Source organism: Hypoxylon trugodes (assembly GCF_022578975.1).
Source record: "Hypoxylon trugodes strain CBS 135444 unplaced genomic scaffold F4822scaffold_11, whole genome shotgun sequence".
Lineage (NCBI taxonomy): Eukaryota > Fungi > Ascomycota > Sordariomycetes > Xylariales > Hypoxylaceae > Hypoxylon > Hypoxylon trugodes.
This window is the reverse complement of record NW_026250026.1, coordinates 166,551-188,419: the sequence shown is the minus strand read 5'-3', so window position 1 is coordinate 188,419 and position 21,869 is coordinate 166,551. Positions and strand designations below refer to the sequence as shown.

At 46.4% G+C, this 21,869-nt stretch overlaps 7 protein-coding genes across 7 annotated transcripts; 4 read left to right on the top strand and 3 right to left on the bottom strand.

Annotated features, from left to right (window-relative positions):
- Positions 1-878: 878 nt before the first annotated feature.
- F4822DRAFT_419715 (uncharacterized protein) lies at positions 879-7,262 on the top strand. The gene is made up of 5 exons (XM_051459643.1): positions 879-2,328; positions 2,402-2,885; positions 3,013-4,885; positions 4,934-5,327; positions 5,383-7,262. Exons 1-5 carry the CDS (start codon positions 1,506-1,508, stop codon positions 6,834-6,836), a joined length of 5,028 nt encoding a protein of 1,675 aa, XP_051308995.1. The 5' UTR covers positions 879-1,505; the 3' UTR covers positions 6,837-7,262.
- Positions 7,169-8,609, top strand: F4822DRAFT_69080 (putative cytosine deaminase). The gene is made up of 6 exons (XM_051463856.1): positions 7,169-7,572; positions 7,653-7,739; positions 7,831-7,924; positions 7,979-8,150; positions 8,254-8,371; positions 8,424-8,609. Exons 1-5 carry the CDS (start codon positions 7,501-7,503, stop codon positions 8,321-8,323), a joined length of 495 nt encoding a protein of 164 aa, XP_051308994.1. The 5' UTR covers positions 7,169-7,500; the 3' UTR covers positions 8,324-8,371; positions 8,424-8,609.
- F4822DRAFT_69007 (uncharacterized protein) lies at positions 8,185-9,996 on the bottom strand. Its single transcript, XM_051463855.1, has 2 exons — positions 8,727-9,996; positions 8,185-8,674 (listed from the first exon to the last, which is right to left on the bottom strand). Exon 1 carries the CDS (start codon positions 9,857-9,859, stop codon positions 8,843-8,845), a length of 1,017 nt encoding a protein of 338 aa, XP_051308993.1. The 5' UTR covers positions 9,860-9,996; the 3' UTR covers positions 8,185-8,674; positions 8,727-8,842.
- Positions 9,997-10,206: 210 nt separating this feature from the next.
- Positions 10,207-11,719, bottom strand: F4822DRAFT_419696 (kinase-like protein). Its single transcript, XM_051459642.1, has 2 exons — positions 10,991-11,719; positions 10,207-10,930 (listed from the first exon to the last, which is right to left on the bottom strand). Exons 1-2 carry the CDS (start codon positions 11,679-11,681, stop codon positions 10,407-10,409), a joined length of 1,215 nt encoding a protein of 404 aa, XP_051308992.1. The 5' UTR covers positions 11,682-11,719; the 3' UTR covers positions 10,207-10,406.
- A 473-nt stretch (positions 11,720-12,192) lies between these two features.
- On the top strand, positions 12,193-14,408 carry F4822DRAFT_419695 (uncharacterized protein). Its single transcript, XM_051459641.1, has 3 exons — positions 12,193-13,081; positions 13,134-13,868; positions 13,930-14,408. Exons 1-3 carry the CDS (start codon positions 12,570-12,572, stop codon positions 14,261-14,263), a joined length of 1,581 nt encoding a protein of 526 aa, XP_051308991.1. The 5' UTR covers positions 12,193-12,569; the 3' UTR covers positions 14,264-14,408.
- On the bottom strand, positions 14,409-16,774 carry F4822DRAFT_419693 (chaperone protein dnaJ 2). The gene is made up of 4 exons (XM_051459640.1): positions 16,374-16,774; positions 16,235-16,304; positions 15,340-16,170; positions 14,409-15,281 (listed from the first exon to the last, which is right to left on the bottom strand). Exons 1-4 carry the CDS (start codon positions 16,407-16,409, stop codon positions 14,962-14,964), a joined length of 1,257 nt encoding a protein of 418 aa, XP_051308990.1. The 5' UTR covers positions 16,410-16,774; the 3' UTR covers positions 14,409-14,961.
- A 3,545-nt stretch (positions 16,775-20,319) lies between these two features.
- F4822DRAFT_68906 (uncharacterized protein) lies at positions 20,320-21,795 on the top strand. Its single transcript, XM_051463854.1, has 3 exons — positions 20,320-20,624; positions 20,697-21,422; positions 21,501-21,795. Exons 1-3 carry the CDS (start codon positions 20,513-20,515, stop codon positions 21,581-21,583), a joined length of 921 nt encoding a protein of 306 aa, XP_051308989.1. The 5' UTR covers positions 20,320-20,512; the 3' UTR covers positions 21,584-21,795.
- Positions 21,796-21,869: the final 74 nt, after the last annotated feature.

The window sequence follows — 21,869 nt, the reverse complement described above, 5'->3', positions numbered from 1 at the left end:
CTAAGTACCGAAAGTCTAATAACGTTCGTCGAAGAAAAAAGCGACCCTTCTATTTTCATTCCTCCATAAGGTAGGAGGTAGGTTACCTTCTTTTTTTTTTTCCATACCCCCAGCATCCCAAGTTTCGTTTTCCCAATCTGCTTCATCTAAGTCAGAGCACTTGTTCCATCGACTTTTATTTTTTCCCCTAGCTTCTTTTTCTACCTTCACCTCCTACCCTTTTTACATTCACCTTTTACAAACATACATTTCGCCATCCCACACGTACACACACTGGGGTCCATCCACACAAAGACCATCTATCAACCTATCTATACACGAGAGACGAAATTCAAATCGACAGTCTCGATATCATAGGCCGATCATCGTATGCTTGCTCGCTCGCTTGCACTAGCCGACCCCCTACCTAGGATACATAACCTTCCCTACTACCTCACCTCACCTCACCTCTTGTAATAATATCTACGCGTATGTATGTAGTAGTCATGAAGGTATGAATGGATGTACACACGTACATTGCCTACATACCCATCTAGATCCTTTACTTACATATTGACGTTCTGGTACGTTGTTGTTGATTTACTCATCATAATCATTATCGTCATCCTCCACTCACACACCATACACGCACGCACCACAATACGTACATGTAGCTCGTCGCGATATACCTAGGTAGTTCGCCTACCTTACCCATCTATCCTATGATCCTGCCTATGCGCCTATGCCTATGGTCTATGGTCTACCCGGCTAGTCGTGTTAGATAGTGTGGACACCGATTTGATGGGTTTGTCCCGCCGCCTCGAACCTCCCCCGGTCCCATATCTTGCTTGGCCTTACTTTACATAAACCTTCACTTCTATTTCTACTCCTACTACTAATGTTTCTTCTTTCTACCTTTAACTTGTACCATCTTTTCTCCCCGTTCCCCATCGCCGTCACGTCCTCCCACCTTCTTTTTTTTCAACACTACTCATACACATACACAAACTTGGCCCGTCCGTTTTTTTATTTCTCTCTTTCTCGGCTAGAGATTAACTTTTTATGTCTCGTTTCTTTTAATACTTTTCTTCGAGATTCCCTAATCTGACTTCTGACTCGCCAACTAGGCACACACAACACAGATATCCACCTTTTACTTTTCTGCCACTTGCCCTACTTCGCCTTACTTTAGTTACTTGGTAACTTTACCTTACCGTGCTTTCACTTCTTTTCCCTCATCTTTTGACGAACTTCCAACCGAGGGGATCATCGTGGGACATAATTCGGTAGGCTTCCCACGGACCCTTGTTTCCAGCTTGCCGTCGTGGTACCACCGGCGAAACGCTCATATGGAATCCACGGTCATCGGTGCAGTTTTTGTCTGAAACATTCTGTCTGCGAGGCCCGCACTTAGATTGGTACATCTTATGGAAGCAAAACTGCACTATTTACCACAATTAGCCCGCTGTCAAGTTTTCGGCGTTCCTTCGTGTTACATTGGATGCGCCGCCTTTTAATCACCCACCATGGCGCAGAAGTCCGAGGACCAGCCCAATCCTTCGTCATCCTCGAACAGCAAGGAACTCCCAGATTCCGCCTCCGCGCCAAACAAATTCACCTCACACACATCAACATCTGCACCCCCAACTCAACCACCAAAGCCTACCAACACCAAGGTATCCGGCGAAAATGCACTTGACTCACAACCAATGACCAAGTCCACCTCGTCGGGATCTAACCCGTCGATTAAGGAGGCTATGGCAGGTCCATCTCCCTATGGTACGCGTTCCCGAAATCGCGGCCAAGCGCGGCCAAATTACGCAGAGGACAAAGATGTCGATGTGGATATGTACGACGCCTACGCGGAGAAAAAGGACGAAGAGCCTAAGAAATCTTCGCGACAGGTGAGTGCATCCACAAATGGCACGAGCGATGCACCGAAAGCTACGAGTTCGACATCACGAAAGGGAGCAGGACCAGAGGATGGCAAAGCTGGGGCAAATGGTAATGCCGGTAGTGGTTCGCACACCACGGCAAAGGATTCGCATTCGACGGCTAACCCGACATCAAATACAACATCTACCACTACCTCTACCAACCCTTCAAAGAAGCGAAAAGCACCAGCGCAATCGAATGCAAGCAATGCGAATAGCCACGCGAACACGCCGACGCCGACAAGCTCTAACACCGCGACGACGAAACGAAATGGCATGAACGTGATGACCCCTACACAGAATGGCAGTAACGCAGGATATAAAATGACCAATATGCTGTCCTTTGAAAAATATGGCGCGACTCCGAAAGATGGGAAGATGGTGGCGGACGATGGCACAACATTACAGGCGAACGGTACGTCCCAAGACGCCAAAATAACGAAAATTGCTCAATCTATTAACAATAGCTAACTTTGAATTCTACTTAGACCACGTATACCTTGTATGCGAGCCACCAGGGGAACCATACTATCTAGGGCGTATCATGGAGTTTCTCCACGTGCAAAATGACGTTGCGAAGCCTGTTGATGCACTGCGAATCAATTGGTACTATCGACCAAAGGATATCGGCAAGAAGGTCAATGACACGAGACTGGTCTTTGCCACTATGCACTCGGACATCAGTCCGCTAACCGCATTGCGCGGTAAGTGCGAGATCCGCCACAAGGCCGAGATCGAAGATATGGAGGCATACCGAAAAACACCCGATTGCTTTTGGTATGAAAAGCTTTATGATCGCTACATCCAAAAGAATTACGATGTAATCCCATGTTTTCAAATTGTTAATGTGCCCGAAAGGGTAAAGAAAGTGTTAGATGAAAGGTGGAAGTACATTCTGGTGGAGCAGGGTCGGTCCAAGGAATTTACAAGTGCCGTCAAGCTTTGTAAGAGATGCAGTGGGTATTGTGCAAGGTACGTCGCTGCTTATGTCATCATGCATACTCTTTGCCCTATCCCCTGTCCTACCCCCCCCTTTTCACACACGCTATTGCATATACATACAATCATAATTGATAACGATTACTGACTAAGATAACAGCAATGACTCCGTTGACTGCGCCGTCTGTCAGCAGACGTATCACATGAACTGTGTCCGACCACCTTTATTAAAGAAACCGTCACGTGGTTTTGCTTGGGCTTGTGCTGCATGCAGTCGTGCCCAGGAGAGGAAATTGGAGGCCCGACATACCCCCAGTTTAGTAGATTCCCACCCAGAAGCTGAAGAAGAGGAGACTTGGGAGGATGAAGACGAAGTTATCGATACTAATCGTACCAGTCCGGTGGATGGCATTGACGACTCTCACCAGCCGGCGACAGCCGAACAAATTTACCATGCGAGCCTATGGCCTTACCGATACCTAGGCCAACATTGCAAGGTAGAAGATGCCCTCGATTACGACGACCGGATCTATCCTCGAGCCGGTTCTCGTTTGGGACCTAAACACCAAGCTACCGTTCTTCCTTGGCCTGGTCGTCCTGTCAAATATGTGAAACCTTTAGAGATCAAAAAAGTGGGTAAGAAGGATAGCAAGCAAGCAAAAGAGGCCCTTGCAGCCCTCGAAGCTGAGAAAGCCGCTCGTGAGAAACGTCCGAGATGGGTTCAAGATGAACCTGCGGGATATGTCGCACGCGGCGAGGACTACGATAATGACGACCCAAACAATACAGCACAGCTATTGTGGAAACCCTTGAACGAGGTCGATACGGAAATCACAGAACAACAGCTTGATGCGTACGTGGAAAATTCGAGGGCAAAACTTACCCCCATGTTCAGCCTTCCCAAGGAATCCACTAACGTTCGAGACGTGGCTATCAATACCTTATTCAAAAATGATTATGACATTTCCAAGGCCTCTAAAGCGTTATTGAAAGTTGACAAGTCCGAATTCAAAGAGCCAGAACTCAGTCCCGCTGAACTCAAGAAATTTGAAGAAGCGGTGACGAAATTTGGCTCGGAGCTTTATTTTGTTACGAAGCATGTAAAGACAGTCAAGCATTCGCAGATCGTCCGCTTTTATTACACATGGAAAAAGACAGACCGAGGAAAGCAAATATGGGGTAATTTTTCGGGCAGAAAGGGCAAAAAGGAAGCTAAGAAGGCTGAAGCCACAGCAAATAAGCTTCAAGATGATGTTGCTGATGACCAGGACGACTCGGCGTTCGACACCGAAAAGGCTCTCAAGCTAAAGAGAAGTTTCGTGTGTAAATTTTGCCTTACCAAAACTTCACGGCAGTGGCGACGGGCGCCTAACAGCGCCACTGGCCTAGTAACCGAGGGACACGGCAAACACGCAAATAAGGACAAGGGGATTCAATATGTCGCCGCCTTATGCAGACGTTGCGCAGAGCTCTGGAGACGATACGCTATACAGTGGGAAGATCTGGAGGACCTTGCTAAGAAAGTTGCTGCGGCTGGTGGCCGTTCATGGAAACGGAGGGTTGACGAGGAACTACTAAAGGAGCTTATGGCGGCGAACGAGATGATGAACATGACGGTTTATAACACACCGAATGGATCAACGGCGATGGCACAAAGTTCAGCGGCAGCACCTGCTCCACAGCCCAACGGCGCCGAACCGCCGCCGCGCAAGAAGCTTAAAACCATCGCCGACAAAGAAGCGGAGGCCAATGGTTCGGACTCAGGCACTGCCGCTAACCATGTCCAGCACAAAAAGAAGGAAAAAGTCGTGGAAAAGCCCCCGCCACCCCCAGCACCTGAACTACCGAAACCCCGAACGCTTCCGTGTGCTATATGCCATCAAATGGCTCCTATAGGAGATTCTGCTCATCTTTCTTGTAAAGAGTGTCGACTTACTGTTCATCGAAAGTGTTATGGCGTTATGGACAATCGTCTTCCTGGTAAATGGACTTGCGACATGTGTCTCAACGATAAGAACCCGCAAGTTTCCATTGTGAGTATATCCTTTTTATTTTTCGGCTTACCGACTAACGATGGATAGGATTACAAATGTGTCCTCTGTCCTGTAGAATTTACGGAACACGACTTTGTAGAGCCACCGAGGACTAGCCATAAGAAAAAGACGGAGAAGGAGAAGGAGAAGGAGCGACATGATCGTGAACTCGCACAAAAGGCTGCAGATTTCTATCGCAAGAGACAGGAAGAACTAAATCGGCCTGTGAATCCTAGAGAGCCCTTAAAAAGAACGGCGGATAACAACTGGGTCCACGTTACCTGCGCTGTCTGGATGCCCGAAGTCAAGTTTGGCAATGCTCTTGCTTTAGGTCCCTCTGAAGGCATACCCTCGATTCCACGAAGCAGATATGACGAGGCCTGCAAGATATGCAAGCAAAAAAATGGTGCATGTGTGGCATGCCATCATTGTCGCGCCCCGGGTAAGTACAATTCGTTGCACATATATTTAGTCCAAAGTATTAACGAGTATACTAGTTCACGTCGAATGTGCACACCAAAACGGATATCTTCTCGGTTTTGAAATTACCCCGGTGAAAGGCTCCCGCCGAGATCAGCATAACATCGTCACTTTTGGAACAGAGACAGGGATCATGTCAGCAGTGGTATGGTGCAAAGAACATCATCCCCAGAAGACCACATTCCATCGGATGCACGACCCCGTACCCCAGCTTGATGGCCAAAGCAAAGATCTTCCACTAACCAATGCCTTGCAATTTTACGTCCATAACTATAAGCAAGCAGATCTCACTCTTACGGGTAATGTTCGAAAAGCGAACTTAGCCAACGTCATCACTAAGAGTCCTACTGTGACAACTCAAGCGAACCAGAACCGAAGGCAATCGACTACAACACCTTCCAGCTCAGCGCCATCAGGTCAGAGGGCATCATCAATCGACAACGCCACGGATGCAATTGCCACAAATCCTCAATATGGCGACAAAGTGTGCATTACTTGTGGCATCGATGTCAGCCCGAAGTGGTGGCCCACCAACAAAGATCAACAAAAGATCTTATACAATGAACAACACGTTATTAGTAGTGAAGCGCAAAAGTTCGTCGCACAGAGATCCGTGCAATGCCATAAATGTAAGAGGAATAATCGGAAGTTAGTACCTTTCAGGAAGGCACCTTTAGAGAAACCAACCGAACCGTCGAGGCCTCCTCTCCCATCTATTCCCAATACTTCAATAAGCCATCCACCCAACGTATCGTCGCATACTACAAACAGGATTACAGAAGTAGGGAATTCGTGGGGATCACGAGCACCAGCGGCGCAAGTCACGACGTCTTCTACCAACTCGGCGATTGCTGCCCCCCCTTTGCACGCACCATCGGCGAGTGTCCCTCCACCGCTACCATTAACAACTCCTCATGCCACAACGAGTCCGATGGCTGCTCCCGGTGGCCCGCCAGTAAACGCTCACCATTTTCCTCCGAGCACTCCCTTTGGAGATTGGCATCGTAGCCCACCTCAACATCCGCCGACGCTTCACCAAATTAATCATCTTCGCGATCTTCGGCCGCCACCAATAGCCCCGATGTCCCACCATCAGGCACCACCGCATCAACATGGGCTTGGTCAACCCATGGTCAACGGGCTTCCTCCCTCGCCGCCTCGCCGCGGCCCTCCTTCGGTTCAGAACGGCACTTCTCCGTTCATGTCATCATACCATTCATCACATAGTTCTCTGCATACCCTTACAAACGGCAGCCCTCCCCCACGGGTCTCAGAGCACTCCTTCTCGCAAGGATTACTTAACTCGCGTTCCCCATTCTTAAATACACATGGAAGCCCACCCGTCTCCCGGGATGGGATCTCTATGAGCCGTGAACCGAGTCTAAACAGCAGCGTGCCCTCACGATCAAACGACGGCCGACCAGCGAGCGGCGCTAGTGCTAACGCATCGCTGCGCAATCTTCTGTCGTAATCATCAAGGGTCATTTGACTAAATTTCAGTTTGAGGGATGTGGTTTATTCGCATAGCACTTTGATTTTCCCAGTTCGGCGTTAGGGGACTAGGTTTCTGTATAACTAGAGGCATATACCAAAGGCGCGATGGTGGATAGAGATGCTCTAGTCGGGATCTCAAAGTGAGACAAGGAGAGGTTACTACTTTGTCGGCTTTCGAGATTTGTACAATACCTTGATTTTCAGGTTGGCAGAGACTACTTGGGAAATTTAGTAGTCTCAGATGTTATGCCAAAGGCAAAAATGCCATGAGATAGACGTGAGAGAAAGGAGCCATTTTTGTCTAAAGAGGTGTCAGACAAATGAATGAACTCCGACATAATTGACAAAAATGTTTTCAGATGGATTTTTAGTGATAATTCGTGCGTGATGTAAATATGCTATGTTAAAGAGGTAGTAAGAAATCATCATATTCAGTCTTAGAACTAGAGTCTAGTCCCACGATAACAGCCACTCGGCGGGGACTTCCGCTTATCTCCAACACTACCTAGGTACATATTCCAGCTTCACATTTTCATTTCTCCAAGATAAGGACAATTAGATGTTCATAAAACCCCATCCTCAATTTCTAAGGGGTATTACTAGGTATAAATCACTATTCACCTGGACGGGCTACGGTCAGGATGAACGATTCAAAGGGTCTGAGTCTGGCACTTGAAGAGGCTAAGATTGGATACCAAGAAGGAGGTGTCCCGGTATGTACTAAGTATCCAATTCATAAAGTGAACAAATCACTTACGGTTTATGCTGACAATTTATTTATACGGTATGGTAGATAGGCGCAGCGTTAATCGCGGCGGACGGCAAAGTGCTCGGTCGAGGTCATAATATGAGGGTTCAAAATGGGAATCCGATTCTGCACGTAAGTATCAAGATCACTTGTTTTGTTCTTACATGTCATCTATATGCTTTTTTTTCTCGGGATGGGTATATTAAGTGGCTGACTGGCACAGGGTGAGACTTCCTGCCTCCAAAATGCAGGACGGCTGCCGTCTTCGGCATACCGTGGAAGTACTATGTACACGACTCTATCCCCATGTGATATGTGTGAGTACATATCCCTACCTCGCTACGGGCCTGCATATGCTGAGGGGTGCTTAGGTACCGGAGCCTGCCTTCTGTACGGCATCTCCCGCATCGTAATCGGTGAGAATAAGACATTTCTAGGTGGCGAGGCGTATCTTAAGAGTCGCGGCGTTGAAGTCGTTGTGCTTGACTCGACCGAGTGTCTGGAGTTAATGGAGAAATTTATAGCGGAGAAACCGCATATCTGGTGAGTCTTTTTGTGATTCCTTTTCCTTTTTATGTGCTGTGTTGTGTGGGTGTGGTTCTATAACGAAAATATTTGCTCAAGTGCTAAGATGACCGGAAATAAGGAACGAGGATATAGGTGTAGAAGAACGGGTTTATTCCCGGGAGGGCTTTATGGCGCCGCCACAGGCGTAGGAAATGAGTGACACGCACGTCAGTGGCGTGACTTGGGCTTACTCTCAGGTATGACATGCTTTGTCGAGGTAGCCTTTGGTACTCACAATAAAATGGAAAGTAATGGAAGCGAATTACTCAAGTGTCATATGTTTTACTATCTCAGATTTCTCGGCGTGAGGTCCGCAGGTGTTATGTAGAAGCCTCCAGTGGTAACTTTATTCTATTACACCCCCAAGGGCCATGGTATTATAATCGGTTAGACCAATTTCTTAGTATCTCTGCTTAGGTATTTGCATGGCTTGTTTGATTACCTTGCAAGATTAATTATCCCAAGGATGAGTATGGGTTTTATCGAACGTCGCCGAGACCCTAATTACTCATTAGGAGGTGCCAGAATCGATTGCTGTGAAGATAGCCTTACCCTTATATAGTACTCTGACTAGAACATGGGTGATTTTGAGGTGCTGATGTCGACCTGTATGTAGCAAATTTCTTTAATATAGGGCGCGGGAGATCAGGCCATGCTGAACTATCATATTAATCGTGATCTTCCTCCGTCAAACCAGGGCAGCCCTCCATCGTCTCGTCCGGATAGCTGCATTTGCACCAGAAGCAGTAGTTGTGCTCCTTCCGAAGGTATTCCACAAGTCGTCTCAACTTCTCTTCAGCCTCGAGTGCGTTGAACTCATCCAGCTCTGGATCTTCCTCTTCCAGATCTTCGACGGGTACATATGCTATACTTGTCTTGCCCATCGCTTTTCTGTCGTCTTCGTCCTCCATATCGTCTATATATGTCGGAAGCCGTGTTGAACTTTGTTCTAGGTCGTGTCGCATCCTACGATCTCGTTCTGCTTCTTCTCGATTTCGAACAAGACCTCTCCAGACTACAGGAATGGATTTGAGTGGACGTGTAGATAATGTCCTTTTCTTTTTCGTTGACGACTCCTCTTCTTCCGCGTCATCATCCTTTTGCCGCAGATCATCACCTCCACTCTCCTCATCCATCCTCTCACAGACCTTCATCCCGGCGTAGAACTGCCTCTCCAACCTCGCCGTTTCTCTTTCCTTCCTAACACGATCGCGGAATTCCGTCTCATCGATCTTCAACTTCTTCTCCTGCTGTGTCGCCGCCTCATTAATTTTCCTCTTGCGATCCGAATCTAGACCTATTCCGCCCCTATCCTCCTTCATCTCCGGCCGTATAGGCTCGAGCCTAGCTTCATTCCCATTCTCCGTACTACCAAGCGCCGTACCAGCTTTGAATCCCATCTTAGCCATCATAGCAAGACCTTTGCTCTTTTTAGCCCGGGAGCCATCAAGCAACATAGACCGTGATAAAGCTTCTTCCCTGGCAGCGCGCTCCTCAGCGGCTTGTTCCGCTTTAGATTTCACGCGCCCTTTGATCTCGCCTTCCCGCTTTAAACGCTGGCGGCGCTGAAGTGAAGTTTCGGCGGGTTTTGATGTAGGTTCTTCCTCCCCGAATGTCATGTTCATGTAGTCATCCTCCTCGTCTTCTTCCGCCTCCGGGGCGCGGCTTGTTTTCTCTGATGCCATAGCGATAGGTTATGGGTATCTCAGAATTGAAGGTCCGGGTGAGTGGCCCGGAACTCCGAAGGGTGAAATATCAGGTTTGTGCAACTCCTTTTTCTCGAAGATCTGTTTTTGAAATTATAAAAAAGAATGTCGGGTTCAGAGATATGACATCTCTTAATTGACAGGAAGTTGCGGCCTTCGCTCTATTTATGTGTTAATATGTAGAAGTTGAGTTTGTTAAGAGAATAACATTGACCAATGAATTGAGGTTGGCGAACTGTTAATACACTTACAAATGTGGGGCCATATCAAAGATCAAGTGTACCTGCATAAAATCTGGATACAAGAATTCATTATCATAATTCTTGGGTTATTGTTACAAATTGTCAGAGTCAAGGTCAATCGTGATTTTTCAAGTCTAGGATATACAAATGAATTATTTGCTGCTCCCAGAGCAGTTCCATTATTGTCGTAACGAATTTCGTAGCCTGTCCCTAGTGGTCTAATACAGAACTTGAGGATATAAGTTTACAATTATACACATGAAAAACTGATCTGCCAACCTTTCTTATACATCATCCTCTGGTAGTTCCTCAATCACCTCTTCTACTATACTTATTAACTCGCTAATATCTGGACGCTCGGTCGGTTCAACTTTCAAGCATTTTCTGACCACCTCCTTAATTGGTTCACTGATCACACCTTCTTCACGGCCCGCGCTGGAGCCAGCTGGTGCCTTTCCTTTCTTCTGACCCCTGGGGGTCTCATCCGGGAATCGCCAGTCTCCTCCTAGCACACACATGCTCAGACTACCACCAGTCTCATCACTGCGCATTTCGAAAGGAGACTTGCCGACTAGACAAGCGTATAAGGTGCACCCAAGTGACCAGATATCGACCTTAGTATCGATGACAGTTCCTGTCTTCACATCGAAGAGCTCGGGCGCTCGGTAAGGCATTGTGCTGTGTTCTGCGGCGATATCTTGTGTAGCGATGGCGAGGGAACGTGATGTTATAGGTATCGGCGATTCGGAGATAGAGCCTAGATCCATGATGATTGGTTGCGAGCCAGAGTCGTCGATCATAATGTTACCTTGAGGATTCCCCGTTAGTATGTGAAGTTCCAATTTGGAAAGTAGCTTAGGAAGCTTACCTGGCTTAATATCTCTGTGTGCGTAGGATCTTCGCTCACCAGGCGCCACAACCTCTTCATTTACCATCAGCGGCCTGGCCTGTTCTGTCTCGTCGTCTGCATCGGCTGCCGCGACGGCTTTATTTCGTCTTCCTCTTCCGCTTCGTCCTCCCACATCTTCCTCACCGGCTTTCGCATTGCCCATCTCCATGCGCTCACCACCGGCAGGTCCTCGATATTCATGCATATATCGGAGCGCCTGGCACACGCCGAGGAATAGGCGCATGAGTTCTGTCTCAGGGAAGTTTGTGTGGTTTACTAGGTTCGCATTGATAATATCTTGTAGATTTCCTCGTCGGTAATATGGTAATAGTACATAGACCGTCTTCGAGTCCGCATCGTTTCGTTCGCTTGCAATAGAATAATCAACGCTGTGGATAATGTTGGGTGTATGGGCAAAGGTTTTATATGCTTCGACTTCTCGCATAGCCTGTTGAACCGATTCGGCGCCAAAAGGACATCGGATCTTCTTAAGAGCGAACAGCTCTGCTGTTGCTGTGTCTTGTACGAGGTATACATAGCTGAAACCACCCTCTCCTAACAAGCGCAATATCTTGAATGATCGACTGTTAATCTTTAAGGTTGGCGATCCAGGAAAGCAATTTAGACAATTGCCAAAAGAATAAACAAGGTCGAGGAGTAGTTGCGCCATGATGGGCTAGGGTTGGAGTAGCTGTTTTTTTTTTTTTTGTGTGTTGCGCGCGGCCACTACCAAATTGAAGCTATCGATTGAAGTCCGTGAGACGGATCCGTCGGTGTTTCTTTAGTATTTCAATTCAAGGTTAAGTCTGGGTCAAAGCAAAAAGATAGGAAACTAGTAAGTATCGTAATTGACGACCAATGTAGTTTTATGGGTATACTATTAGAGGTGTAATGAATGTTAAACTGGCTTTTTCAAGTATCGTGAGACGTGTAGGATGATGGTAGATGGATGAAATGATACGTGAATATTCAAGGTATCCACTCTCCCGAACTTAGTTGCGTAACTAGCGTAAGCTGCGCCACAGATTACGGCTGGGAAATTAATGGTACAACCAATCATAGTTATTTATTAAAATGGTACTTTGTTACAAGAACGGGAGAATCGGTACGCTCACATCTACCTAGGTACAAGTAGACAAACTCTGGAGATGCAGCAGCTAAAGCTCGATATAACAAGCTGGCTCGATTGTGATGATCCACCAAAATAGCGAAATGCTTCATTGTACAAACCTGGGCGTAATAAACTTACCTAGGTAGGTTGAATATTCATACTTAAGTACGTACCCAAATTATAAAAAGCAACCACATGGCTGGGTCAATTAGCGCTATTCGAGTAATGCATAAACGCAAACTTCCCGCCAAATTTCATTTCGAAGCTTTTTCTTTCAATTGTGCAATAACCCGTATCAACTAGGAATTTTCATCTGAAAACTTCACAATATCTAAAACCAACTTTACGGAACGAGCACAGGCACACCTGCTAAGGAATATCTCACGAGATATACAACATAAGAATATCAAGATAGTCGTTGGAGAGTGCGCGATTGCTGGTGCTCGCATGTCAACTCACAACGTCATGGGTCTTCCATACCAATGTGTGACTCGACTCGGACAGAGCTCCATCCTCTGTGCTGCTAAGGGAACCGACATCCACACATTCGATCTTGATTCTAATTCCTCATTCCTCTCATCTTGGACCCATCCCTCCGTGAAGGAAGTCGGAAATAGTGAGCCTCAAGGAACCGTTCCAGAAGATCAAGATATTGATGAACATGAGAATGGTCAGCCTCCGTCAAAGAAGCGTAAACTGAGCTCGGATGAGAGGCCAAGCGTCGAGGGAGAAAATGGCAAGGCTGACATCGAAGCAGTAGAAGGTGTTGCAACAGCAAATGGGAAGAAAGGAAAGAAGCAAAAGTCCGAGTCTAGTAGTCAACGGCCAGAATTACCATTCGTCATTCTCTTAACGGCTACTGAAGATGGAAGTCATATAGTTGTCGTGACGGGACAAGATAAAACATTATGGGTGCTTGAGCATGACGGAAAAGGTGTACTGAAGGAAATCAGTCAAAGGTATGATAATCCCTACCAATACCCTTGAGGAAAGCGGTCTAATACTGCACAGAGCCATGCCCAAGCGCCCTAGTTCTATCGCTATCACCACGGACGGAACCACTATTCTATCCGCCGACAAATTCGGAGATGTCTACTCCCTCCCCCTAATCCCTTCAGCTGCGGCTGTACCAGAAGCCTCTTCTAACACCTCTACACCCGCCCCTGGCTCCACCCCTACTCTATCCAGCACACCAACCCCAAGCTCAACCTTTAAGCCTGCTGCAAATCGCTTCACCGTGCACTCAAAGCGCAACCTCCGAGCACTCGAGGAACAAGAACGCGTCCTAGCAAGCCGCACCCTAGACGCCCCCCGTAAGGACGGTCCAGCATTCGAGCACGAGCTAATACTCGGCCACGTATCAATGCTTACTGCCTTAGCTATCGCTACTCCCCCTTCTTCAAGTAGTAGTGGAAAGCCGTGGTATATCATCACAGCGGACCGGGACGAACACATCCGCGTCTCGCGCGGGATCCCACAGGCCCATATCATTGAGAATTACTGTTTAGGCCACGAGGCTTTCCTCAGCGCCCTCGTTATACCGCCTTCCCGACCCGAACTTCTAGTTTCTGGGGGTGGTGACGATGAATTATTCCTATGGAATTGGAAAGAAGGCCGGCTGCTTAGCAAGACAGATCTCTTGGACCAGGTGAAAAAAGTGACACCTGACACGAATAAAATCGCTGTGTCGAAGTTGTACTCGTATGATGTGGACGGAAGTTGCTATGTATTAGCAACCTGCGAATTGTAAGTGTCCTCACGTTTTACCTTAGTAGATTTTAAGAGCCTAACAACGTAATGTAAACAGGGTATCAGCAATCTTCATCTTCCAACTCACCAAGGACAACGTTCTCCAACACGCACAAACCCTGGATCTACCTAGTAACCCCTTAGATGCTGTTACCGTCCCCAAATCCGAAGGAACTTCTCAATTAGCCGTGGCGGTTGATCTGACGGTAGGAGAAGAGGCACAGTCGCTCCTATTGTTCGAACGAGACGAGACAGGAAGCTGGGTTCATAAAGGAGACATTGAAAGCGTGGTCGATGGGAACCATGACCTATCTCGGGAAGAACTAGACAATATCCTCTACCCAGTCGGTAAACTGCGGAAGACCGAATTTGAGGATGACGTGGAGGGATGATAGTCTTACCATATTATAACTAGAGGTTATTTCTACCCCAAATCTACGCAGATTTCTACAAAGTTTCTGAAGCAAACTAGTTAGCAATATGGCATTGCGGGAGCAACAGATCATACCACCAAGACACATTTACGTGACTACACAGCACATATCACAAAAGCACACTATATTAGTCTCAGCGATAGGTAAGAAACGGAAACCAGCTGTTTTCAAATGCAATGCAATCAATACCGGAATAAGTAAGCAATCGCGTTAAAAAGCATGTGTGTCCTGATTCCTCTCTCTATGTTCCCTTCTAACGCCAACTCGCAAAGAGCATTTCACGGAGCTTTGATAAGATGAGCGCCGGTGGTAATCGATGAAGAAAAAAAAGGGGGAGGAAGCTGCCGCTACTAGAATAAAACAGAAGAGCGAAACCTCCTTGCCCCTCCGAATCAAATAATGGTCCGTTTCGTATCAGATATGGTTGCAGCCTCCTTTCCACCCTTGTGCTTAGCCCTGAATATGCAAATCATATCGTTCACTTTCCTCATTCCCCTCGAAAACGTTACGCCGTAAATGTCGTCGTCTTCTTTCCCCTCTTAGGAACACCAACCAGAGGACCCTTGAAAACGTCGCCATATTATACGAGTTGAAAAACTCTTTGATGTAAATAATTTCTCACGAGCAGAATATTTCCTCCTTGGCTTCAAGGCCATTTACTGGGACGCGCATTGCACACGCTCAGCATGAGGGTGGCCATCCTCGTCCTCGTCGTCCATACCTCCCGCGCCACCGAAAGCTCGGGCCTGGCTCTGGTTTTCCAGATCTTCCAGGTCCACGCTATCCGTCATGGCATCTGTGGGAGGGATAGTCTGAAGAGCTGGAGCTGGAAGGATCTTACGTAGAGCTTCGAAGGCAGAAGCATCCTCTGTCCAGCCGCGCTCAGGGAACTTGACGGAGAATTGTATGTACATGTTGCCGAAGTCGTGATGTCTGTGAGAAGGCATACCCTGTCCTCGGAGCATCTTTACGGTGTCTACATTCAACGAATTAGCGCCAAGTTCAAGATAGGGAATAAATGGTTCGGAACATACCTGGTGCGATGGCCTCGCCCGGCAAGATTTCAACACTTAGCCACCTGTCATCTAGATGTTCGACGAAGATGGTGCCACCGGCTAAGGCTGTGACGAGGTCGATTTCGGCGCGGTAAAGGAGGTCATCCTCTTTTCGCGTAAATCGAGGGTGAGGCTTCTGCTCAATCTCGAAGACGACGTCTCCGGCTTGGACACCAGGAGCTTGATCACCTTCTCCCCTGAACTCAACCTTCGTGCCGCTTCGGACACCACGATCTACGTGTACGTGGAGAACTTTCCTGTCCACGATGGTCTTCTTGCCGTTACAAGACTTACATCGGTCCTTCTCCTTAATAATTTCACCTTCACCGTTGCAGTCCGGGCAGACAGTCTGGAAACGTTGGATCATCGGACCCATTTGTCGCATCATGGTCTTCATACCGTGACCATCACAGCCGGGGCATCGTCGAACTGCGCCTTCCTTACCACCTCGGCCTTCACACTTCGGGCAGATGACAGATCGTTGTAAAGCGAGCTTTGAAATCTTGCCTCGATAGATATCCTCGAGAGATACCTTGTGTGTGTGGTGGATAGTGCGCGCCTTAGGAGGGCCACGAGGTGCTCCGCCCATACCACTAAACATACCGCCGAGGCCACCACCGAAGGAACCGGAGCCGAAGAATTGAGCGAACAAGTCTTCGGCAGCCATGCCACCACCTCCAGCGCCTCCCTCAAGGCCGGCCTCACCATATTGGTCGTAAATTTGACGCTTCTGGGGATCGGAGAGGATTTCGTAGGCATGTGAGATCTCCTTGAATTTTTCCTCGGCACCGGGGTTGTGGGCGTTCTTGTCTGTTGGCCTATAGTTAATATCACGGCTTTGTGAAATGTTTAACAAATTCAGGCTACAACATACCAGGGTGCCACTTTAAAGCGCCTGTCTTGTATGCCTTCTTGAGCTCTTGATCTGTCGCAGTCGGCGCGACCTAAGCAAAGCGGATCAGTATGTGTCCCTCGAAATTACGTAGCTACGAGCACTGAGGGGTAAAACATACGCCAAGAGCATCGTAGAACTTTGTTTCCTTGACCATATTTGCGTCCTGGTTCTGGTTCTGGATAAGACGGAAGGATTCTCGAGGGTAAGATACGTAAGTGAGGGAGAATTGGTCGGATTAGGCAAGGTCTTTTAATGATGATTAGTATTAGTCAATAATGCGACTCCGAGATCAAACAGATAGTAAAGTTATCTAGAAAATGGAGAGGCTTGTATATTTAGAAGAGGGAAAAGGGAATCGAGTGAAGCCCCACAGTTCCTCGGACCAGTTTTCACACGGTCTTTTTTTTTCGGTGGGAAATTTGGGAAAGGTTTAGAAATAAGTAGAATGGGGTATCTCAAGGGATAAGAATAAGCATTGACAATGAAAAACACTTACCAGGTGAAATAAAGTAAAAGTGAAAAGTAACCGCGAAAAAAAAAAGGGTGATGATGGAATTATTGAATGTGGTCGGACCAAAAGCTTTGGCAACAAATTCACAAAGTGACGATGCACAAGATTGGTGGATTGGCTTCTAAGGTTTCTAAGGTTCTGCGTCAAGGTACGTTAGGTCGGAGTTGCTGGAAGGTTCTGGCTGCGTTCCTGCTGAAAGTAGTCTACCGTTCCGATTCGAGAAGGCTCTAACCCTTGGACTTGGACCAATGATATCTCTTATCAATGCACCCCGAAATTCACTGCAGGCAGGTGATGGATGGGAATGGAAAGAAGAAAAAGAAGGAAGATCTCAAAGGAAATTGAAAAACTCCAGGATTTTTCAAGTTTGGTTTGCTACCGATTAGCAAGCAACTTTTTAAGAAGTTCAGTGGTGTGAATCCTCTTCTTGTTTCTTCCTTTTTGCAACGGCACCAACACAACTTTTGGCTGAGTGCGAGTTCGAGGCTGAGATTTTCTAGTGCGCCACTGTTCCCTCGTAGAATCTGATAGAATCGTGGCTTTGTACCTTAAGTACTCGAGCGTACATATGTAGCTTTGAGGCTAGAATGCGAAGGTTTTCAATTAAATTTGGCTGCAAATTGTCCTAGCTCAGCCTCAAATCTACATTAAACTACTTTGTCCCCAGTTCCCTTCCTTGCTCTTTTCGGCATTGAATTTGAGCTTGTGCTGCATGCGATGTGGAGGATGTTACACGGACCACATTTTGTACAAGGCAGCAGTACCTGAAAGAATCTACTTAGGTACCTAGGTATCGACGTACCCAAGATAACTCCCTAATTTTAACCGGCGTTAATATTGTCGTGCCATTTATACATCGCACTTTTCGGATCGAATGAATGTTAAAACTCCGTCGCATCGAAATGGTTTTATAACATTCAAGATACGCGATTTCCTGAATGAGGATACCGAAACTCCATGTAGAGAGGAGAAATGATGAGAATACGTGATTCGACGGACCTCGGCCCCTTCGGAGGCAATCCCTCGACACTTCTCAGATACAGGCAGACAGAACGCCTTCTGCCCTGCTGAGCCTACCTATCTAGCTGCATCAATCTGAATGACAGTGCCCGTCATCTTACTATTAGGCGTCTCATTAGGCAGCTTGAATTTGACATGCCCATACCCATTAAGACGTATGTTAAATACACAAAACTCTTCGACACGATGTACTATTCTTCACCGCATATATCGCATCTGCGACATCATTAGCTCAATGGTAGCACAACATTTCGTACCAAATTGGTGGCGCAAAGGAAGTACGTAATGCGATGTAAGAGGACGAAAACGCTGCAAAAGCTTTAAAGAAATCCATAGGTCTTTGTCCATCCTCCGGGATGTTTCAAATGATAATCAAGACCTTACAAAAAGTATTCCCTAGAAACATAGGGTGAAAACCCGTGCGCATATTTATGCTATATTTCTTTTATATTTTCGATCATCAGAAAATACTACTACTCTTATGATCAAGGAGGTCAGATATCGAAGTGGGCTCTGACGTCTGCCTAGATCATTTCCCACCCGTTCCCGCTCCGTCGGCGGAAAAGAAGCGGAAGACGGGTGATATATCAGGACTTACGTAAAATAGATAAGTTCTTACATTTCCCATACAGATCTTCTAATTATACAAGGACATTCAGCTAGTGCATAATTCTGTCAGCTTCATAGTCGTAATGAACAATTATCTACCTATCATTGCCTAAGTTGATCAATATATGTGACTATTCAGTCCGTCATTCTAAATTCGTTGTATCTTCAAATAGGTGCACCTAACGCCGATATAGGCAGCTATGTCGAAATTCCGCTTAAGCCCGTCGGACCTTGCAATTCGTATTTGATTCCCCCAATCAAATAGTTCCCCTATCGGTCTACCGCGTAATGAATGTCAGCCGCAAGACCATCACTTGGTCTAGTAGGGGTTTTCTTGTACCCATAGCACAAGTATCACAAGTACCACAAAATACCTAGAAAGGGAAATGCTGAGAATGCTACATCGAGGGCACGTTATGTAAGACCTTTCTGCAGGTGTTTAGTAATCGTTCAATTATCACCCCATTTATCTATTTTGTCTCTCACGATTTCAACTCCCATATGTAGCATCTTAGGGACCTCAATTCATCATAATGCCAATTTCTAGTCCTTGGTGAACACTAAACCATATAACTGAGGCAAAAAATGTTTTTGAGGTATGAGTGGAAATAAGGCTACGAGCTGCTGAACCTTAGTGTTACTGGGGACCTCCACGAGTGCGGGTTTAAGTGGACCTGAATGAGGGTAAGTACCTTACTCAGCTATAAATAAGTTCAACACATGTCCGTGGCGGCCATGGACGAAGATTTTAACCTACAATACGACACTAAACTTGCTAACTAGGGCTATATACATAATATTAGGAGGTGATCATTGATCATAAGGCTTAATAATGTACATGGGTGATCATTCATTATTTTCTATACCAAGCAAGTCCAGTTTAACCCCCGAATAAATCGAATTATGCATGCACTGATGTTACGGTGGGATAAGAGAATTGGCATACCGAACATGCCCTATACACTAATCTAGTTTAGGTATTTATGAAAGTATTAATTATAGAAATAGACAACTGTATCTAGATTAAGTAACTTAGGTAGAACTCTATCTACCGCTAAAGGATAGTCCCTAGAATTTTGAATACATCCTAGCTTTCCATGATGTACATCCTGGGTATCCTGGGTATATAGGTTAGCTGCAATAAGGATTTAATTTGATTGACTAGAGCTGAAGTCTTACGAGATTATACCTATGAAGCCATCGCGATCATTGCTACTCTAGCAATCTAGCACAATAAATAATAAATAGAGTAAGGAAACTTACGCACTAAGAGGTAGATAATACCACGCTAGGTCACTTTAAGTCATTGGGATAGGCATTATGCATAAGTAGGTGCTGAGGTGAGCCTGGACATCTACTTGCGCACCGCTGAATTAGACTTCTGGAAAAGATTAATCTTAACTCTCATTGGTCGGCCCGGGGTTTCTTAGATGCTTGGTAACACGATGACTAAGGACAGCCAATCATATAGCTTCTTTATACCCCTGTCCTTGTAGATCTCGAGGGGTATTCTATTTTCAAACTCGCCCACGTTTTTTTTCTCCTCTCTTCCCTGACCATACCTACAGTAGGTACCGAAAACGAGGTGAGCATTATCTAACTTTGTATGAATTCTCGGCACCCAGAAGACTAGCTCTTCATAGACATGCGTTCGTTAAAGCCTTGCCAATCGGTATATGCGCATGGGGTCACATCAGGTTGGTATGGTCGCTGGCATCGGGCCATGCGTGACATTTTTAAAGTCTTTACCTCAACGATCACGGTCCACATCGTAATCGACCCCCCCTGAGAAAAGAAAAAAAAAGAGAAAAAAAGAAAGTACACGGTCATTCAAGGGGAAAGCCACCCCTCACCGTGGATTTGGGACGGGTTCCAAAGTCGGCACTGCTCGATAACACTATTAGCTCGGGGAGCTCTACAATGATAGGGCTGCTCGTATCTTTACCTTATATAGGTAACTGTCAAAGTAGCTACCTCCTAACTCCATTTTATATAACGACCGTTCTTATTCCCGTCGTGCTTGATCTAGACAGTTAAATACACTTGTCTCGACTCTTTACTCTCATGTACCAAAGTGGAATCTACATTAACCGCAACGCTGCATCTTTGCTGGCGCCATGGATAAGACTAACGCGACTACTTCTTCTACACCCGGTAAATCGAAACCACCAAAGAAGAGAAACAGTGAAGTTCGCAAGGAGCAGAACAGAATCGCGTCTCGCGCTTATCGTAAGTCGCTCCTCACAATCATATTGTGAAACTGCCCGAGCCGCCAAACATCTCGCTGACGCCAGATACTAGGAGAGAAGCGCAAACAAAAACTAGCTCTTCTCGACGAGATCCTCAAAACCGACTCTCAAACAGATTCAATGAGTTCGGTTTCTGATGAAACAGAAGGATACACAACATCGTGGTCATTTCAAAGTAGACAGGCTTCAAATAGCCCCATACCAGCTGCGCTCACTACGGTACCCGTCACCACACAATGGCAGGCGCCAAGTCCGTCCATGGCTTCATCAGTACCAGCCTTTGGACAAGAATCTTATGACGGCTGGATGAATTCTTTCAGTCATTCTAATGATGCATTTCCTGCCAGTACCGACTACACACATCCGTTTATCCCTACCGACGTTAGGGAGCATACCTTAGGCGCCTCTACATCATACCCTATGCAAACAATACCATCTATAACATCAACACCCTCCACGCCTCCGGTACCTTCTATTCCGCTAGATCCTTCGCTTGTCGCCAATCATTATACACCACAGACACAACCAGTGCAGAGTCAACATATTTTACATTCTTCAAATCCGACCCATGATAATGACGAAATTCAGAGGCAATTATGGGTCGCATCACTTGAAAATAATACATTAGTGGCGCTTGAAAGATTTTCGGGACTAAATCACATACAACAAGAGCAAGTACTGGATTTGGTACGAAAGAGAAGAGGATTGCTACAAAATACGACCAGTCACCAGAATTTGGAATTTAATTACCCAACTTGTCAAGCTACGCCTCCACCAAGTAAGTCAACCCTGCTACCCGAGTTCAGTGATAGGGAATCCTAAGGTTTCTGGCTATAAATGCTTACTTTATATCTAGCACATTATGTTAGCACTGATTTTAGAAAATACCAAACAATGAGACAAGCTTCTAAATCGCCTATCCCACATGGACACCACTAGGCTGATTCCAAATGAATAAATTCGAGCTATTCGCTATACTACTAGAATTAGTAGAGCCCAACTCTTACCGAGAGAAATATCCCAAATGCGGCTCGAATAGACGAAAACTCCCCACTCCTACGTATACGCGCTGCGACTATCCGTTCTTTTCTAGCGATGACGATCACCACCAGGTAGACGAATTAGACGAGAAGGATATACAAGACGAGGTGTTTGACGTTTGGCGCGCCCTACAGGGAGCACAGCACTCGGCGGGACTATTAGGGCGCCCGACGTACCTCCTTAA

Coding starts and splice junctions, on each gene's coding strand:
- F4822DRAFT_68906 (XM_051463854.1), top strand. CDS start 20,513: ATGGATAAGACTAACGCGACTACTTCTTCTACACCCGGTAAATCGAAA. Junction 20,625..20,696: donor AATCGCGTCTCGCGCTTATC/GTAAGTCGCTCC, acceptor GCCAGATACTAG/GAGAGAAGCGCAAACAAAAA. Junction 21,423..21,500: donor TCAAGCTACGCCTCCACCAA/GTAAGTCAACCC, acceptor CTTTATATCTAG/CACATTATGTTAGCACTGAT.
- F4822DRAFT_419715 (XM_051459643.1), top strand. CDS start 1,506: ATGGCGCAGAAGTCCGAGGACCAGCCCAATCCTTCGTCATCCTCGAAC. Junction 2,886..3,012: donor TGCAGTGGGTATTGTGCAAG/GTACGTCGCTGC, acceptor CTAAGATAACAG/CAATGACTCCGTTGACTGCG. Junction 5,328..5,382: donor CCATCATTGTCGCGCCCCGG/GTAAGTACAATT, acceptor CGAGTATACTAG/TTCACGTCGAATGTGCACAC.
- F4822DRAFT_419696 (XM_051459642.1), bottom strand. CDS start 11,681: ATGGCGCAACTACTCCTCGACCTTGTTTATTCTTTTGGCAATTGTCTA. Junction 10,931..10,990: donor ACACAGAGATATTAAGCCAG/GTAAGCTTCCTA, acceptor GGAATCCTCAAG/GTAACATTATGATCGACGAC.
- F4822DRAFT_419693 (XM_051459640.1), bottom strand. CDS start 16,409: ATGGTCAAGGAAACAAAGTTCTACGATGCTCTTGGC. Junction 16,305..16,373: donor AGTTCTACGATGCTCTTGGC/GTATGTTTTACC, acceptor CGCTTTGCTTAG/GTCGCGCCGACTGCGACAGA. Junction 16,171..16,234: donor CGCTTTAAAGTGGCACCCTG/GTATGTTGTAGC, acceptor ATAGGCCAACAG/ACAAGAACGCCCACAACCCC.
- F4822DRAFT_69080 (XM_051463856.1), top strand. CDS start 7,501: ATGAACGATTCAAAGGGTCTGAGTCTGGCACTTGAAGAGGCTAAGATT. Junction 7,573..7,652: donor ACCAAGAAGGAGGTGTCCCG/GTATGTACTAAG, acceptor ACGGTATGGTAG/ATAGGCGCAGCGTTAATCGC. Junction 8,151..8,253: donor GCGGAGAAACCGCATATCTG/GTGAGTCTTTTT, acceptor ACCGGAAATAAG/GAACGAGGATATAGGTGTAG.
- F4822DRAFT_419695 (XM_051459641.1), top strand. CDS start 12,570: ATGTCAACTCACAACGTCATGGGTCTTCCATACCAATGTGTGACTCGA. Junction 13,082..13,133: donor CTGAAGGAAATCAGTCAAAG/GTATGATAATCC, acceptor AATACTGCACAG/AGCCATGCCCAAGCGCCCTA. Junction 13,869..13,929: donor GTATTAGCAACCTGCGAATT/GTAAGTGTCCTC, acceptor TAATGTAAACAG/GGTATCAGCAATCTTCATCT.
- F4822DRAFT_69007 (XM_051463855.1), bottom strand. CDS start 9,859: ATGGCATCAGAGAAAACAAGCCGCGCCCCGGAGGCGGAAGAAGACGAG.